Here is a 19,415-nt window from a genome sequence, read left to right on the forward strand (position 1 = left end):
TAAACGGCGATGAAGACTGTGAGCCCCATGTGGGACAGGGACTGTGTCCAAATGTGGGCCTGGGACTTGTGTCCAACCCGATTTGCTTATAACCACCCCAGCGCTTAGTACGGTGCCTGGCACACAGCGAGCGCTTAACAAATGCCACAATTATCATTAGTATTATATGTGTTCCCTGGGGGTTGAGAGAAAGGGCAGGGTCTGGACACAGATCTCTTCCCTGGCATGCTGCTAGCACTCACGGCATTAAATGCCTCCTGGGATTCTTCTGTACTCAAAATTGGGAAAAAGTAATAATAATAATAATAATGTTGGTATTTGTTAAGCGCTTACTATGTGCCGAGCACTGTTCTAAGCGCTAAGCCCAAAGTCACACAGCTGACAAGTGGCCGAGCCGGGATTCGAACCCATGACCTCTGACTCCAAAGCCCGTGCTCTTTCCACTGAGCCACGAAGTACAGACGAATAGTTCGATTTCTGGATTCCGGGAAGGAATTTACTGAATTCGTGAACTGATGGGATCTACACCCACCTACGAGAGGAAAGGCCACACGTAAACACACAGAAAATTTACAACGGTTAATTTGCTTTCCGTTGCTGAAAGGAAACTGAGAGAAATCTGAGCCGTCTCAACGGAAGGGCTTAGCGTCTTTGGCAAGGTTACAGCCGCTAATCTCGAAAACGGGCATCGGATAGGCAGGGGGATCAGCTGTGCATACTGATAACAGAGCTGAGCATCAGCTCTCCTTTACATTCACTTCTATGTAACATTTACATAGAAAGCTTTCACTATAATCACCCCCAGTAGTTCCACAAATCTTTGGCCCAGAACATAATATCCACGCTCTAGAATTCGAATATCAAAAAGCAGGTCCCCTCTAATGCTCGCTATTCCTACATTACTCTTCAGTTCCTTTTCCATTTTTCCTACACGTAATAACAATTCGGGTGTTGGTTAAGCGCTTACTGTGTGTCAAGCGCTGTACTAAAAGTTGGGGTGGATACAAGCAAATCGGGTTGGACACAGCCCCTGTCCCATGTGGGGCTCGCAGTTGCAATTTTATAGATGAGGCAACTGAGGCCCAGAGAAGTGAAGTGACTTGGCCAAGGTCATCCAGCAGACGAGTGGCAGAGTCGGAATTAGAATCCATACCTTCTGACTCCTGAGCTGTGTTCTGTCCACTAATAATAATTAATAATGATGGTATTTAAGTGTTTACTATAATAATAATAATGATGGCATTTGTTACGCGCTTATTATGTGCCAAGCACTGTTCAAAGCACTGGGGTAGATAAAAGGTACCCACTTGGGGCTCACAGTCTTAATCCCCATCTTACAGATGCGGTAACTGAGGCACAGAGAAGTGAAGTGGCTGGCCCAAGGTCACACAGCAGACGGCGGCGGAGCCGGGATTAGAACCCACGTCCTCTGACTCCCGAGCCCTTGCTCTTTCCACTGAGCCACGCCGCTTCTCAATATACCAGCCCCGTACTAAACGCTGGCCACGGTGGTTATTTACCTGGTATACCGCGTATTATTTATCTACGCTGCGTGGGACAACCTGATTACCTTGTATCTACCCCAGCGCTTAAAACAGTGCTTGGCACACAGTAAGCGCTTCACAAATACCCACATTATTATTATTTTCTAAAATGTATTTATCTAGTACACTGGAAAGGTCTCCAAGGAACAGGCAGACCTTACAGTAGGGTAATCGTCTCCCCGGATTAGACTGTCAAACGGCAGGGACCGTCTCCATCTGTTGCCGACTTGTTCATTCCAAGCGCTTAGTCCAGTGCTCTGCACATAGTAAGCGCTCAGTAAATACTATCGAATGAGGATTGAATGAATAATCGTGAACCCAAGAAGCCACTTACCCCAAAAAACAATCTGTGTCATTCATCCACTGGTTTATAAACTGCGTAGTGATCGGCCCGGGATTGTGCGGAAAGTGAAGGTGCTCTAAAGTTTGGAGGAGCAGGTTAGGGTCGTAGTACAAAGCAGCGATGGCCACCTGAAGACACATGGTTCGCAGCTCACTGGTTTTAACGCCTCGGGTCAACCTCTCCAGCACCACTTCGACAAACAGGGGAATGCACTGTTCGAAACAGAAAAGAGGGTGATTTTATTCCTATCATTCATTCATTCATTCAATAGCATCTATTGAGCGCTGACTATTCATTCATTCATTCAATAGTATTTATTGAGCGCTTACTATGTGCGGCGCACTGCACTAAGCGCTTGGAACGAACAAGTCGGCAACAGACAGAGACGGTCCCTGCCGTCTGACGGGCTCACGGTCTGATCGGGGGAGACGGACGGACGAGAACGATGGCGGTAAATAGAGTCGAGGGGAAGGACAGCTCGTAAAAACAATGGCAACTGAAAACGACGGCAACTAAATAGAATCGAGACTACACAGAATCAGAGCACTGTACTAAGCACTTGGAATGTACAGTTCGGCAACAGATAGAGACCGTCCCTGCTCAGTGACAGGCTCGCAGTCTAATCGGAGGAGACAGATGGACAAAAACAAGACAACGTAATCACGATAAACAGAATCAAGGGGATGGACGCCTCATTAACAAAATAAATAGGGTAATAAAAATACGGTCAGTGAGTGTGACATATATTAAAACTGCAAGTCCCAGGCGGGACAAGCTGATTACCCTGTATCTACCTCAGCGCTTAGAAAACAGTGCTTGGCATGAGAAGCAGCGTGGCTCAGTGGAAAGAGCACGGGCTGTGGAGTCGGAGGTCATGAGTTCAAATCCCAGCTGTGCCACTTGTCAGCTGTGTGACTGTGGGCAAGTCACTCGACTTCTCTGTGCCTCAGTTCCCTCATCTGTAAAACGGGGATGAAGACTGTGAGCCCCACGTGGGACAACCTGATTCCCCTGTGTCTACATTAGCGCTTAGCACAGTGCTCTGCACGTAGTAAGCGCTTAACAAATACCGACATTATTATTATTATACAGAAAGCGCTTAACAAACACCACAATTATCATCAAATCAAATCCCCATTATGAATAATGAGCCCTCAATATCATTATTATCATCGAATCCCTGTTCTGAGCCCTCGAAGTTCCTGCTCTTCAGGTGCTAAAATAATGGCTCGTTAATAGTAATAATAATAATGATGATGATGGTACTTGTTAAGTGCTTACTATGTGCCAAGCACCATTCTAAGCGCTGGAGTAGATCCAAGCTAGTCAGGCTGTCCCTGTCCCACAAGGGGCTCACTGTCTTAATTTCCATTTTACAGACGAGGTAACTGAGGCCCAGAGAAGCGAAGGGATTTGCCCAAGGTCAGGCAGCAGACAAGGGGTGGAGCCAGGATTAGAACCCAGGTCCTTCTGACTCCCAGCCCGGGCTCTCTCCGCTAAGCCACGCTGCTTCTCACAGCTCGTTGCGGGCAGCGAACGCGGACTAGCGACACAGCTGTGCTGTGCTCTTCCAAGTGTTTAGAACAGTGCTGTGCACGCAGTAAACCCTGAATGAGAATACCCCTGCTCGGAAGGGAGACGTAAACCCAGGTGATGATATTTTAAATAGATACATCCGGTTGAAATTTTTTAATAATAGTCATTAATAATCATGATGGTATTTGTTAAGTGCTTACGCTGTGCCAAGCACTGTTTTAAGCACCGGGGTAGATACAGTGAGAAGCAGCGTGGCTCCGTGGAATGAGGATGAGCTTATTCATTCATTCATTCATTCATTCATTCATTCATTCATTCATTCATTCATTCAATAATAATGTTAGTATTTGTTAAGTGCTTACTATGTGCACAGCACTGTTCTAAGCGTTGGGGTAGACACAGGGGAATCAGGTTGCCCCACGTGAGGCTCACAGTCTTCATCCCCATTTTACAGATGAGGGAACTGAGGCACAGAGAAGTGAAGTGACTTGCCCACAGTCACACAGCTGACAGAGCCGGGATTCGAACCCCTGACCTCTGACTCCAAAGCCCGGGCTCTTTCCGCTGAGCCACGCTGCTTCTCCAGTAGTATTTATCGAGCGCTCACTATGTGCAGAGCACTGTACTAAGCGCTTGGAATGTACAAATCGGTAACAGATAGAGACAGTCCCTGCCCTTTGACGGGTTTACAGCTTAGCAGAGGTCATGGGTTCTAATCCCGGTACCGCCACCTGTCAGTGGTGCGACCTTGGGCAAATCGCAACTTCTCGGTGCCTCAGTTCCCTCATTTGGAAAATGGGGATGAAGATTGTGAGCCTCACGTGGGACAACCTGATTGCCCTGTATCCACCCCAGCGCTCAGAACAGTGCTTGGCACACAGTAAGCGCTTAACGAATACCGACGATATTATTATTATTCTTACAAGGTCCCACGTGGGGCTCACAGTCCTAATCCCCATTTTACAGCTGACTTTCCGACTCCCAGGCCGGCGCTCTGTCAGCTAGCTGTCGTCACGTGGAGGTTGCATTCTCGCGGTAACGCTCGTCGTAGTATCTGACATCGCACACGTGTGCGCGGCCATCTTTTCTAACGGGCCGTACGCAGATTCCATTTGTCAGAGGAAAGTTCCCCTCTTCAACAGTCTTTTAGCCAAAACCTGCATTACGGCATAAGTGTATGTTCTCCATATATGCAGATAATCAGATATCCATACAGCTCGGCCTAGTGGTTAGAGCCCGGGCCTGGGAGTCAAGAGGACCCGGGTTTTAATCCTGGCTCCGTCACTTGTCTGCTCTGTGACCTTGCCTTAACTTCTCTGGGCCTCGGTAACTTCATCTGTAAAATGGGGATTAAGACTGCGAGCCCCATGTGGGACAGGGACCGTGTCCGACCTGACAGAGCCTGGCATAGAGTAAATGTAAAGTTTTTGATTCTATTTATTGCTATTGTTCTTCTCCGTCTCCCCCCGATTAGACTATAAGCCCATCAAAAGGGCAGGGACCGTCTCTATCACCGATCTGTCCATTCCAAGCGCTCAGTACAGTGCTCTGCACATAGTAAGCGCTCAATAAATACTATCGAATGAACGAATGAATGAAATGTGGGTTTGGGAGTCGGAGGACGTGGGTTCTAATCCCGGCTCCGCCACCTGTCTGCTGGGTGCCCTTGGGCAAGTCGCTTCGCTTCTCCACGCCTCAGTTCCCTCAGCTGTAAAATGGGGATGAAGACCGTGAGCTCTATGCGGGACAGGGACAGTGTCCAACCCGATTATCTTGTGTCCACCCCGGCGCTTAGAACAGTGCCTGGCACTTAGAGAGCGGTGAACAAATACCACGATTACGATTATTAAACCACTGACTGGAATAAAAGACGAAGGGCTGGCAAATGAAGAAAGATTGGGGCGACTTCTGGAGCAGGGGGCAAACAGTGGATCCCGACAGGTTTAGTAACAATAATAATGATGGTGGTATTTGTTAAGCGCTTACTATGTGCAAAGCACTGTTCTAAGCGCCGGGAGGATACAGGGTGATCAGATTGTCCCACGTGGGGCTCACAGTTTTAATCGATTAGACTGTAAGCCCGTCGATTAGACCGTAAGCCCGTCAAAGGGCAGGGACTGTCTCTAACTGTTGCCGACTTGTACGTTCCAAGCGCTTAGTACAGTGCTCTGCACATAGTAAGCGCTCAATAGATACTACTGAATGCATGAATCCCCATTTTACAGATGAGGTAGAGAGAAGTTAAGTGACTTGCCCAAAGTCACACAGCTAGCAAGCGGCAGGGCTGGGAAAATAATAATAATGATTATAATTATATATATATATATATTATATCATAATAGAGCACGGGCTTTGGAGTCAGGGCTCATGAGTTCGAATCCCAGCTCTGCCACTTGTCGGCTGTGTGACTGCGGGCAAGTCACTTCACTTCTCTGTGCCTCAGTTCCCTCATCTGTAAAATGGGGATTAAGACCGTGAGCCCCACGTGGGACAACGTGATTCCCCTGTGTCTCCCCCAGCGCTTAGAACGGTGCTCGGCACATAGTAAGCGCTTAACAAATACCAACATTATTATTATTAATGATAGTACCAGCACTGGTAATAATGGTATTTCTTAAGCGCTTACTACGTGCCAGGCCTTGAACTAAGCGCTGGAGGGGATCCAAGTAAATCGGGTTGGACACGGTCCCTGTCCCACGTGGGGCTCACGGTCTTCATCCCCATTTTCCGGATGGGGTAACAGAGGCCCACAGAAGTGATGTGACTTGCTCAAGGTCACCCAGCAGACGCGGGGCGGGGCCGGGACTAGAACCCAGGTCCTTCGGACTCCCAGGCCTGGGTTCTAGCCAGTAGGCCGGGGGGAGGGCGTTAACAGGAGCAACGGCTCCAAGGTCGGGGGTGGAGGAAAGGGGAAAGAAGCAGCGGCAGGAAGCCCGGCTGCCCGGCTGCAGGAGACAGCTGGAGTCGGAAAAAAGAAAGGGCCCCTCTGGACTGGGAGTCCCACAAGGGACAACGGATCGGGTTAAATTCATCCATTCATTCAATCGTATTTATTGAGCGCATACTGCGCGCGGAGCACTGTACTCGACGTTTATTCTCCCAGGACTTAGTACAGTGCTTTGCACGCAATAAATGCGTAATAACTGATAAGTATTTGAGAAGCGCATGGCCTAAAGGATAGACTAGGGGCCTGGGAGTCAGAAGGACCTGAGTTCTAAGTCTGCCTCCACCACTGGTCTGCTGTGTGACCTTGGACAAGTCACTTCACTTCTCCGGGCTTCAGTTCCCTCATCTGGAAAATGGGGATTAACACTGTGATCCTCGTGTGGGATACGGATCGGATCGTGTCCAACCTGATTAGTTGGTATCTACCCAAGCGTTTAATACGGGGCTTGGCACATAGTAAGCGCTTAATACCATTTAAAAAAAAAAAAGTCTTAAAGCATGTGATCAGGAGTTTTAAAGTAAGACAAAAAGTTTGGAGCCAGTGAACGTTTACTGCGACGGGGAACGATGGGAGAAGTGTGACCGTTAAGAATGACGCATCATACGGCAAATCATCGATCCCCTAAGTAGTTGGAGGGAAATCATTTCCTCCCTTTACTGTAGAATTCTAGGAAGGGGGAAGGCATTATTGCTGATAGTTATTAGGTTCTGTAAGCCTAGAATTTTTAAATTGACTTCAGAAAAAAGAAAAACCCTCAAAATAATCAGTCAAATCCCATTTTACTGACAGACAAGAATCCCCACAAAAATACAAACTGTCAACTCTACGGCGTTCCTGGGGATAACGTACGGATCTGAAAGCTGGACAGAGAAAAAACAGGATAGAAAGAACATCGATTCTTTTGAAATATGGTGTTGGAGGGGGCTTTTGTAAATACCAAGGACTGCCTGAAAAACAAACAAATGGATTTTAGAGCAAATTAAGCCAAAATGCTCTTTGGAAGGCCAATTGACTCGCCTTAGATTAGCATATTTTGGACACAATCAGGATCAGGAGGACTAAACCTCCGGAGAAGACACTAATGCTAGGAAAAATCCGGGAAAAAACGTGGAAGAGGCAGACCGGCAGTTAGACGGATAGAGACCGTAACGACGATAACGGAAGAACCGTTAGAAAGGTCGCGGAATACGGCCGAGGATGGGACGCTCTGGAGAAAATACATCCCCGGAGTCGCTATGAATCGGAAATGACTCGACAGCACAGAAGAAGAAGAAACCCCACCTGTGGTTACCTGCCCTCCTCCACACTCCTCCGTAACTAGAGTCAAACAGTTGGGACTTCAACACGCAGTACACTGCCTGGCACGCAGTAAGTGCTTAAGAATTACCATTAGAAAAAAAACTGCTCGACACCTTCCTAGTATGCAGCTTGAGGCTCTCCAAACAAGTAGAGTGTATTCCCCTGCAGCTATAATAATAAAAATAATAATCATAATAATGATGACATTTGTTAAGCACCATGTGCAAAGCACTGTTCTGTGCACTGGAGTACGCTTTCATTCAATATGGGTTCCAATCCCAGCTCCCGCCACTTATCAGCTGTGTGACTGTGGGCAAGTCACTTAACTTCTTTGTGCCTCAGTTACCTCACCTGTGAAATGGGGATTAACTGCGAACCTCACGTGGGACAGCCGGATTACCCTGTATTTACCCCAGCGCTTAGAATAGTGCTCTGCACATAGTAAGCGCCTAACAAATACCAACATTATCATTATTTCATTCAACAGTATTTATTGAGCACTTACTATGCGCAGAGTACTGTACTAAGCACTTGGAATGTACAATTCAGCAACAGACAGAGACAATACCTGCCCAGTGACGGGCTCAGGGTCTAAACGGAATAATAACGATGGCATTTGTTAAGTGCTTACTATGTGCCAAGCACCGTTCTAAGCACTGGGGGAGATACTAGGTAATCAGACTGTCCCACGTGGGGCTCACAGTCTTAATGCCCACTTTACAGATGAGGTAACCGAGGCACATAGAAGTGAAGTGACTGGCCCAGAGTCACACAGCTGATAAGTGGCGGAGCCGGGATTGGAACCCACGACCTCTGAGTCCCGAGCCCGGGCTCTTTCCACTGAGCCACGCTGCTTCTCACTGGCATTTACTGAATGCTCTCTGGGTGCAGAGCACTGAACTAAGCACTCGGGAGAGTGCGACGCAGCAGAATTGGGAGATACGTTCCCTGCCAATGAGTTTCCAGTTTAGGTCTATTGCAGAGGAGAGCTGATCTTCCAATCTGGAAGGCGTAGCCACCTTGGACTGAAGCCTGAATGCTCAGCTTCCTTTCTTAAGCGCTAGGGAAAACCCATCTGCCAGCTCTTAAAGGAAAATTGGGCACCTGCCAGTCCTCCTGAGAAATACGTAAATCGGGTGGATGACACACACTTGTGGGGCTTTACGACGGACCACTAAAACTACTTAAAACCGAGCTGATAGATGCAACTGCAGAAACGACTGCAGTTGAACACCTATAACTGGGGGTGGAAAATCCCACCCTACGCATCAGGAAACAACAACAAAGTAGTGACACGTTCCATGGCCACAAGACGCTTAAATGAACGGGGAAGACGGACAGAGAAATGTTTACAGTGAATATTAAGCTGAAGTTTCCATTAGTGATAAATTAATCACTCCCTAACAGGGCTTTAAACTTGAGTCAGGGCCCCAAAACAATTCTTGAAAAACTATATTTTTCAACCCCTGGAATGCAAAAATACACACAAAAAAAAGAAAACCCCACACACTAAGCAAAAAAAGACCTGCCACTTGTGAGGCTAAAACTGCATTCTGAAGTGTAAAGGATGGAACAGCGATCTGGCCACAATTCTGGTCTAAGAAACTGTATTCTGACTCCAAGCAAGTCGTGTCGCATTGTACTGACGATGCTTCACTTTCCGACCCTGCCGTAGCGAGTACTGACTACTCGAGACGGGATTCCTCCTCCAAGAGAATCTGCAGATCAGTGAAACCCAAGCAATTCCTCACGCGCTGGACCCGGGGGGCCATCTCACAAGGAAAGGGAAGATGGGGTGGATACGGCCAAATCGGGTCGGACACAGTCCCCCCGTCCCACGTGGGGCTCACAGTCTCAATCCCCATTTTTCAGATAAGGTAACTAAGGCCCAGAAAAGTGAAGTGACTTGTCCAAGGTCACCCTGCAGACAGGTGGCCGAGCTGGGATTAGAACCCAGGTCCTTCTGACTCCCAGGCCCGGGCTCTATCCACTTTTCGCAGTGCCTTGAAGTGATTGGAGATCGCTACCCGTGGCTACAACACGGGCCTGGGCACGGGCCTCTATCGAGAAACAAAAGTTTAAATATTGAAATGAAAGCAGTGAGAGCTGGACCAGAGAAAGGACTGCAGCATCGCCTAGCGGCTAGAGCCCGGCCTGGGGGTCAGAAGGTCATGGGTTCTAATCCCGGCTGGGCCACCGGTCTGCTGTGTGACCTTGGCCAAGTCACTTGACTTCTCTGGGCCCCAGTGACCTCATCTGGAAAATGAGGATTTGAGACTGTGAGCCCCCTTTAGGGGCAGGGACTGAGTCCAACCCGATCTGCTTGGATCCAGCCCGGCACTTAGTACTGTGCCTGGCACACAGTAAGAGCTTAACAAATATTGGAGTTATTACGATGATTATCATCAAAAGCAATCAAGCTCTCCTGGAGGGGGCTGTGGAATCTTCATTCGTTCATTCATTCAAGAGTATTTATTGAGCGCCTACTATGTGCAGAGCACTGTACTAAGCGCTTGGAATGTACAATTCGGCAACAGATGGAGACCATCCCCGCCCACTGACGGGCTCACGGTCTAATCGGGGGAGACGGACGGACAAAAACAATAGCAATAAATAGAATCAAGGGGATGCACATCTCATTAACAAAATAAATAGGGTAATAAAAATATATACAAATGAGCGGAGGAACTCAGTGCTGAGGGGAGCTCTGCAGAGCTTTGAGGAAAGAGTAATCGTGGTTCCCAGTTCCCCAGTTCTACATTTTTAATCGTCTAAAGGCTTCCTAGGGTAGATTTCAGTCATTTTTTTCTATCACTAGCTCCCTTATTTTTTCCATCAGGTTTGGAAATCAAATCTCCCAGATGCTGCTTTCTCAGAAGGGATGGAGAATTACAATACACCTGACAGAGGCGGGTTTCAATAGGTCGAGTTAGGGACGTGGTGTGCTCTGTTTAATAACCAGCCTTTAAAAGCAGTGTGGCCCAGAGAAAAGAACCGGGCTTGGGAGTCGGAGGTTATGGGTTCTAATCCCCGCTCCGCCGCTTGTCAGCTGTGGGACTCTGGGCAAGTCACCTCACTTCTCTGTGCCTCGCTTACCTCCCCTGAAAATGGGGATTAAGACTGTGAGCCCCATATGTGGGACAACCTGATTATCCCTCGCAGTGCTTAGAACAGTGTTCGACACAGAATAAGCGCTTAACAAATACCATCATTGTTATTATTATTAAAATAAGACCAGAAAAAAGTTTCCGCCTAGGTTTACACGGGCACCGTCGTGCGGGTGAGCAACGGATGTTCCTCTAACTCCTCATGCTGGTGGCTAAAACCCATCAGTGAGTTTGGCCAGGAAAGCGAGAGCGGCTCTTTTAAATGACCACCTTCTCAATAACGATCACATGATTTTTTTCCCCCCCGTAAGAACTTCCGTTTACTGGACAGAGTGCAACATTGACAGTTGGAGCTAAGTAAACATCAAAGGAGAGAAGCAATCGTCTTGGCAAGGAACAGACGGGTAGAAGGAGAAAGGTATGTGGCCCATTCTTTCCTTTTAAAAATGGCAGTCGGGCTGCCGTTAAACAGAATTCAATGTTCCTCGGTTCTTGTCTCCTGGAGCTGATGTTGTTGAGGATCTTTTTTTTTTGTGTATTTGTTGAGCGCTCACTACGTGCCAAGCACTTTTCTAAGCGCTGGGGTAGATACAAGTGGGAAGCAGCGTGGCTCAGTGGAAAGAGCCTGGGCTTCAGAGTCACAGGTCATGAGTTCGACTCCCGGCTCCGCCACTTGTCAGCTGTGTGACTGTGGGCGAGTCACTTCACTTCTCTGGGCCTCAGTGACCTCATCTGTAAAATGGGGATTAACTGTGAGCCTCACGTGGGACGACCTGATGACCCTGTATCTACCCCAGTGCTTAGAACAGTGCTCTGCACAGAGTAAGCGCTTAACGAATACCAACATTATTATACAAAGTAATCAGGTTGTCCCCTGTGGGGTTCACAGTCTTAATCCCCATTTGACAGATGAGGTCACTGAGGCACAGAGAGGTAAAGTGAGCTGCCCAACGTCACACAGCGGACAAGCGGCAGAGCCGGGATTAGAACCCACAGCCTCTGACTCCCAAGCCCGTGTTTTTTCCGCTAAACCAAGCTGGATCTCCTTCCCCCTTCTCTGGTATCACAGCCAGGCTGGACCCTAAAGTCGGTAACACCGAAACTAATTGGGAGGGGTGGGGACGGTGAGACACAAGAGACAGATTACTGACGGGGCCACTACACCTTTCCTCTGGATAGCCCGATTTGGGGTTCCCCAATTTCCCCAAATGAATGAAAATTAAATTGGGAGGCAAGAAAAAGGGTAATGATAGTAATAATAATACTAATTTCTAGCCTGTGAGCCCGTTGTTGGTTAGGGATTGTCTCTATCTGTTGCCAAATTATACTTTCCAAGAGTTCGGTACAGTGCTCTGCACACAGTAAGCGCTCAGTGAATACGACTGAGTGAATGAATGATAATAACCGCGGTATTGGTTAAGTGCTTATTCAGGCACTGTACTAAGCGCTGGGGTGGATACAAGCAAATCAGGTTGGATAAAATTCCTATTCCTACATGGGGCTTACAGTCTCAATCCCCGGTTTCCAGATGAGATAACTGAGGCCCAGAGAAGTGAAGCGACTGGCCCAAGTTCACACGGCAGACAAGTAGCGGAGCCGGGATTAGAACTCAGGTCCTTCTGACTCCCAGGCCCGGGCCTGATCCACAGCGCCGCGCTGCTTCTCATCTAAAGTTTAAATCGAGAACCGATGGGGCCGCACGGCCTGGTCTGCCAGGCCACCGACCACGGCAAGAGAAGAGAGCGCTGCATTTGAATGTGGAAGTTCGGAGGAAGTTAACGACCGATGAGGGGGTGGAGTGTTGAAGGTGTCTGGGAAGGTGACAGACAGATGTGAAAAGGGAGAGAAGGGCCTTTTAAAGTTTAGCCTAAAAATAGGAATACCCACCGCATCATGTTAAATAGGGTGGAATCAACTGTAGAATGGAAGAAAATATTAGTCCAACTTGGGAGACTCTAAATCAATTGAAATAATATTTTCTTTTTATTACTAATCTTCCCCTTTTAGATTTTCACAGTATTTATACATATATATATATATGTGTGTGTGTGTGTGTGTGTGTGTATATATATATATGGGGAAGCAGCGTGGTTCAGTGGACAGAGCCTGGGCTTCGGAGTCAGAGGTCATGAGTTCGACTCCCGGCTCTGCCACCTGTCTGCTGCGTGACTGTGGGCGAGTCACTTAACTTCTCTGTGCCTCAGTTACCTCATCTGTAAAATGGGGATTAACTGTGAGCCTCACGTGGGACGACCCGATGATCCTGTATCTCCCCCAGCGCTTAGAACGGTGCTCTGCACATAGTAAGCGCTTAACAAATACTAACATTATTATTATTATACATACACACATTTCTTATATATACACATATATATATAATATACACACAGATATATAGATATATCTATATATATACACACACACACAGGTGTATACATGTGAATGTGCGGGTGTACTATATATATATTCCTATGAAGGAAAAGCTCTATATGTATAAAGGAATACACATATTTATATATTCCTATATAAAGAAATACTGTGAAAATCTACATAACTATATAAATCTATGTCTATTCTAAGTCTATGTCTATAACTATATAATCTACGTCTAAATCTATGTCTATATAAATCTATACTCACACACACACACACACGTATACATATATACATGTATATATAGGTACACTTACACCCCCACCCCCCCACATATATGTATGTATATATGTAAAAATACATACATATATACGCATCTATATATATATACATACATATATATATATATGGTATTTGTTAAGCAATTAGAACGGCAGATTTTAGTTCCAAATCACCAGAAGTAAGTCTTCTCTAACAATGAGCGGTGCTTGCCATCTGCTGGTTCAAACCACAAAGAACCTCCGGAAAGCGTCAGAGGAAAGGCACGTACATCTAGTGGATCTACAGATTTCCCCTAAGAAGCTTCCGGCAGGCCACACGTACCTGGTCGATTCCCCTTCCTTTGCACTGAAGGACGATGACTTCTAGGAGTTTGGCCGCATGACACTCCGCATCTTCTCCTGCGTCTCCCGTCAACACCTGCCAACGATTCCTCAAGGTCAGCTCGGGGCCGAGCGGCGCCGTGGAGAATCCCAGTTCAACCGAGGACGCGTGCGGCGCTTATTTGAAATAAGGGCAGCGAATGGAAACGGGGCTTAGCCTGGCTCACCAAGTTTGCCTTGCTAATTCAAGGGCAACTGGGGAGAGGGGAAATCTATTTTCTTTTCCAGTTCCTTATAATCCAATCAAAGGAGCGCAACAGGAAAAGGAAAAAAAAAATCCACTGATATTTACCGTGCTTTAAGGAGCTTAGAGCACTGGTTTCAAAGTCGCATCCTTCCCCCAAGGCAAAAAATCACAGGTGAAATTTTCAGTAGCAATAGTTGACTTATCTTATACCCTTAAGGCTCTCCCTAAATGAAATCGTATAATACAGGAATTTAAATAAATAGCATCCGAGTTGAAGAAGGCAGTAAAGAATTCGACTGATCTGTTTCAATCTCAATTTTTTTTTTTTTCCACTACAGGGAAAAGTGGAGAAATGCTGGGGGAGGGAGGGAATTCAGATGGTATATCGTTCAAATGGATATTAATGATTATGATATTTATTAAGCGCTTACTAAGTGCCAGGCATTGTTCTAAGCGCTGGGGTGGGTACAAGCGAATCGGATTGGACACGGTCCGTGTCCCTCGTGGGGCTCATAGTGTCCAACCCCCTTTTACAGATGTCAAGCAGAACACTCGTTCACTTTCTCCAAGAGCTCCCTCTCCCTCTACTCATTTTTATGGTATACGTTAATAATAATAATAATAATAATTTTGGTATTTGTTAAGCGCTTATTATGTGCAGACCACCGTTCTAAGCGCTGGGGTGGATACAGGGTAATCAGGTTGCCCCCCGTGAGGCTCACAGTTAATCCCCATTTTCCAGATGAGGTAACTGAGGCACAGAGAAGTGAAGTGACTCGCCCACAGTCACACAGCTGACAAGTGGCAGAGCCGGGAATCGAACCCATGACCTCTGACTCCGAAGCCCAGGCTCTCACCGTACCGAGTGCCAGAGTAGATACCCAACCCTCTACTAAGTGCCGGAGTAGACACAAGTTAATGAGGACGGACACGGTCCGCGTCCCACATGGGGCTCACCAGCCTTAATCCCCGTTTTCCAGATGAGGTAACTGAGGCCCAGAGAAGTGAAGCCACTCGCCCAAGGCCACCCAACAGAGAAGTGGCGGAGCCGGGATTAGAACCCAGGTCCCCCTGACCCCCGGGCCCGTGCTCTAGCAGCCCTGTTGTCGAAACGCCCCGACCCAGCAGCGACGTCTTTTCCGCTCTAATGCCGGGAAGCTGAAAATACCCTCTTCTTCCAGATCCGACACTCCAGAAAACCCCAGCGGTGGGTCAGACTACGTTTTACCTTTCGGCACATGGTGTAGATGATCTCGAAATGCTTAGGGTTGGACAGTAGCGTGTCGGTGTCTATCGTCACGTAGTTGTGCAGGAGGGGCATCATATCTGAAAAGGGAACACGACATATCGTCTCGAGAAGGGAATGTCACGGAGCATTATTGCGGCGCCCGGACCAAATCAATGGCACGTAATGATGGTGATAATGATGATAATGGTATTTCTTAAGTGCGTGGCGCTGTACCGAGGGCTGGGGAGAATGCGAGGAAATCGGATTGGACACGGCCCCCGTCCCACGTGGGGCTCACAGTCTCAATTCCCATTTTCCAGATGAGGGAACTGAGGCCCAGAGAGGTGAAGCGACTTGCCCAAGGTCACCCAGCAGACAAGTGGCGGGGCCGGCATTAGAACCCATGACCTTCGGAATCCCAGGCCCGTGTTCTAATCATGATAATAATAACTCTGGTATTTGTTAAACGCTTACCGTGTGCCAAGCACTGATCTAAGCGCTGGAGCTGACACAACGTAATCAGATTGGACACAGTCTCTGGCGCACTTGGGGCTAACAATTTTAATCCCAATTTACAGATGAGAGAACTGAGGCCCAGAGAAGTGAGGTGACCCACCCAAAGTCACGCAGCTGACAAGCGGCGGAGTGGGGATTAGAACCCATTCGAACCTCTGGGTCCTAATCCCGGCTCTGCCACTTGTCTGCGGTGTGACCTTGGGCACGTCGCTTCACTGCTCTGGGCCTCAGTTCCCTCATCTATAAAATGAGGATTAAAACTGTGAGCCCCACGTGGGACCACCTGATCGCCTCGCATCCCCCCCAGCGCTTAGAACCGTGCTTCGCACACAGTAAGCGCGAAACAAATGCCGTCATTATTATTAATATTACGATCTGCGGTCTCCTAGGCCTGTGCTCTATCCACTAGGCCATGCTGCTTCTATGCCACGCTGCTTCTCGTACTGAGCGCCTTCTACATGCAGAGCGCTGTTCTAAGCGCTTGGGCGAGTACAATATGACAGAATTAGTGGGCACCTTCCCTGCCCGTAATGAGCTTACTATTTATACACTGTACTAAATGCCTGGGGAATAACAACGGGCTTCCAGTGCTGACCATGGGGATGACTACAGTGAGAGTGGCCAGAAATAACTGCCGTTCCACGAGAGATGCTGTATTCATTTAGCAAAAAAAAAAAAAAAAAAAAGACATCGTTCCTCCTCATTCCCAAAGATCGTAACATTGAATTCAATAACAATAATGTTGGTATTTGTTAAGCGCTTCCTATGTGCAGAGCGCTGCTCTAAGCGTTGGGGGGAGATACAGGGTCATCGGGTCGTCTCACGTGAGGCTCACAGTGAATCCCCATTTGAAAGATGAGGTAACTGAGGCCCAGAGAAGTGAAGTGACTCGCCCACAGTCACACAGCTGACGGGTGGCAGGGCCGGGAGTCGAACCCATGACCTCTGACTCCCAAGCCCAGGCTCTTTCTACTGAGCCACGCTGCTTCCCCTCTTTCAACTCCAACTCCCCCAGGCACTCAGAACAGTGTCCCCTTGACTTGAAGCTCGTTGAGGGCAGGGAATATATTTAAGCTCGTTTTTAAGCACAGATTTAAGCTCGTATTTAAGCACATACCAAAAAAAAAAATAGTGCAGTTTTCACTTTATTTCATCAGCAATGGCAACGGAGAATCGCGGCTTAAATAGGTAATTAAGCTCGTTGTGGGCAGTACTGTTATAGCGTGCTCTCCCAAGTGCTTAGTGCAGTGCTCTGCACACGCTAAGTGCTCGAGAACTACGACTGAATGAAGTAAGCGCTCTGAAATAGCATCGACTGATTCCACGGTGATTATCCTCACCAAAGCTTGACGTCTGTTATATCGTCGTGCTGTACATGAGAAGCAGCGTGGCTTAGTGGAAAGAGCCCGGGCCTGGGAGTCAGGGGTCGTGGGTTCTAATCCCGGCTCCGCCACCTGTCTGCTGGGGGACCTTGGGCAAGTCACTTCTCTGGGCCTCAGTTCCCTCATCTGTAAAATGGGGATTAAAAGTGTGAGCCCCACGTGGGACGACCTGATTACCCAGTGCTTAGACATATCATAATAATTATTATTACTCTCCCAAGCGCTCAGTACAGTGCTCTGCAGTATATACGATTGATTGACTGATTAGTCACACGACCACATTAAGAGTAACGTACACGCTCTGCCTCTCCCTTCCCCCAAATCCAACTGTCAACACGGCCCGCCCAGACACAACCAGCGTGCCTTCCGGAGGGAGGGCATTTCAAGAAATCACACGCTGCGGAGAGAAAGACTCCTGCCTAACAAGCTCCGGGAATTCTAAAATATGCCATCGGGAGGCATAAGTAGTCATACCTGCAAAGTACTCAAAACAATCCTGCTGAAAGACTTCATATAATATTCCTAGCAGCTGCCACATCTGCGGGGAAATCATCTGGCAAGTCAGACTATACGCCAGGGAAAGGATCTCTTCGTAAAACTCTGAAAGAAAACGAGAAAGACACCGTACAGGCTTCAGAATCGGGGGTTTCTCGTCATATCTTTAAATGGAAGTTTAAGAAGTGTAATAGTAATAAAAAATAACAGCAATTGTGGTATTTGTTAAGCCCTTACCACGTGCCCGGCACGGTACTAAGCGCTGCGGCGGATGGAGGCACTTCTCTGTGCCTCAGTTACCTCATCTGTAAAATGGGGATTAACTGTGAGCCTCATGTGGGACAACCTGATGACCCTGTACCTACCCCAGCGCTTAAAACAGTGCTCTGCACATGGTAAGCGCTTAACAAATACTAACATTATTATTATTAGAGGCAAATCGGTTTGGACCCAGTCTCTGTCCCACGTGGGGCTCACAGTCTTGATCCCCCTTTTCCAGAGGAGGTAACTGAGGCCCAGAGAGGGGAAGTGACTTGCTCGAGGTCACGGAGCAGATAAGAGGCGGAGCCGGGATTAGAACCCAGGTCCTTCCGACTCTCAGACCCCGGCTCTAGCCACTGCGCCACGCCATACGCGACAGCGAGACGGCTGCCATTTTCCCTTACGGCTGGGATCCTGAGCTCCTTCCTAATCCTCCGACCCCTGGGGCCACTGCCCCCCATTCTCTCTGGTTCCTTCAGGGCAAAAAAGAACCGCAGTAGCAGGGGAAAGGAGTAGGGGGGATGGGGAGGAGGAGGAGGAGGAGGGAAGATTTCTATCTGTAGTCCATCAGCAAATGATTTAACAATATCCAGCCTCCGTTCCAGTTGACAGAATCAGTCCTTCAACACGGATGACGTACTCTCCCTTTCAAATACCAAACACACACCAAAAAAAAAACAGTGCAGTATTCGCTATATTTCATCAGCAACGGCAACAGAGAATCGCAACATTCCCACTTGGCTTAAAAGACTCCTTTTATCCAGTAGGATATCTAATTAGGAGTCAAGAGCCTCCCTAGAGTATCTTCACCTTCTAAGGGACGTACATATGCCTATCATTTTTATCAAGCACAGAGCAATAGTCCACACAAAGCAGTAAGTCTCAGCTAATGGAGAGCACTTTCTACACTTAGGCAGTCAATTAGAAATTTCCAACTACATAAAACTCAATTATTTTTTCCTCCACCAGCAGGAGACAAATATTCACAATATCCAACTCCTCACCTCTCCCCTGTTACTCACGCCGAGACTTAGAAATACAATCCATACTTTCAGTTGCCCGTTGGCACTGTCACCGGGGAATCATGAGAAATCAAAAGCGCAAACACTTAAGTTCGAATGTGGAAAAATATACGCCGATGACCTTTTCCACGGAAACTACTCGAAGTATAATAATAACGGCATTTGGTAAGCGCTTACTGTGTGTCAAGCTCTGTCCTGAGTAGCAGATGAGCGTGAACGAGCTCCCTCTCTCCCTCAAACGATTCATTTCCCTCCAATTTTAAGGTATGAGACATGACGTCTATCAGCACAAAAGAGGGTGCGTTTAATGAAATACGGAAGATGACATCTTCTTTGGTCGGTTCCCTCCACACCGGTAGGGCCTTTACTTTTCCCTCTGCCATTCTCACCAGAAGCAAGAAGTCCCAGAACTGAACTCAGAACCCAGATCAAAATAATAATAATAATAATAATGATGATGTTGGTATTTGTTAAGCGCTTACTCTGTGTCGAGCACTGTTCTAAGCACCGGGG

General features: G+C 47.6%; 1 protein-coding gene and 1 long non-coding RNA gene across 2 annotated transcripts in view; one reads left to right on the top strand and one right to left on the bottom strand.

Annotated features, from left to right (window-relative positions):
• The window catches only part of IPO8 (importin 8), a 112,784-nt gene that overhangs the window by 21,398 nt on the left and 71,971 nt on the right, over positions 1-19,415 (bottom strand). The window contains exons 18-21 of the mRNA XM_029054597.2: positions 17,599-17,724; positions 15,227-15,324; positions 13,753-13,848; positions 1,879-2,099 (exon numbers count right to left, since the gene is read on the bottom strand). Of these exons, the coding sequence (XP_028910430.1) occupies positions 1,879-2,099; positions 13,753-13,848; positions 15,227-15,324; positions 17,599-17,724 (541 nt within the window). The remainder of the gene's footprint in view (positions 1-1,878; positions 2,100-13,752; positions 13,849-15,226; positions 15,325-17,598; positions 17,725-19,415) is intronic.
• LOC114807862 lies at positions 7,539-14,302 on the top strand. The gene is made up of 3 exons (XR_003755902.2): positions 7,539-7,738; positions 11,088-11,194; positions 13,666-14,302. It is a non-coding gene; the product is annotated as an uncharacterized LOC114807862 (long non-coding RNA).

The sequence above is a fragment of the Ornithorhynchus anatinus genome, chromosome 2, assembly GCF_004115215.2.
Source record: "Ornithorhynchus anatinus isolate Pmale09 chromosome 2, mOrnAna1.pri.v4, whole genome shotgun sequence".
NCBI lineage: Eukaryota > Metazoa > Chordata > Mammalia > Monotremata > Ornithorhynchidae > Ornithorhynchus > Ornithorhynchus anatinus.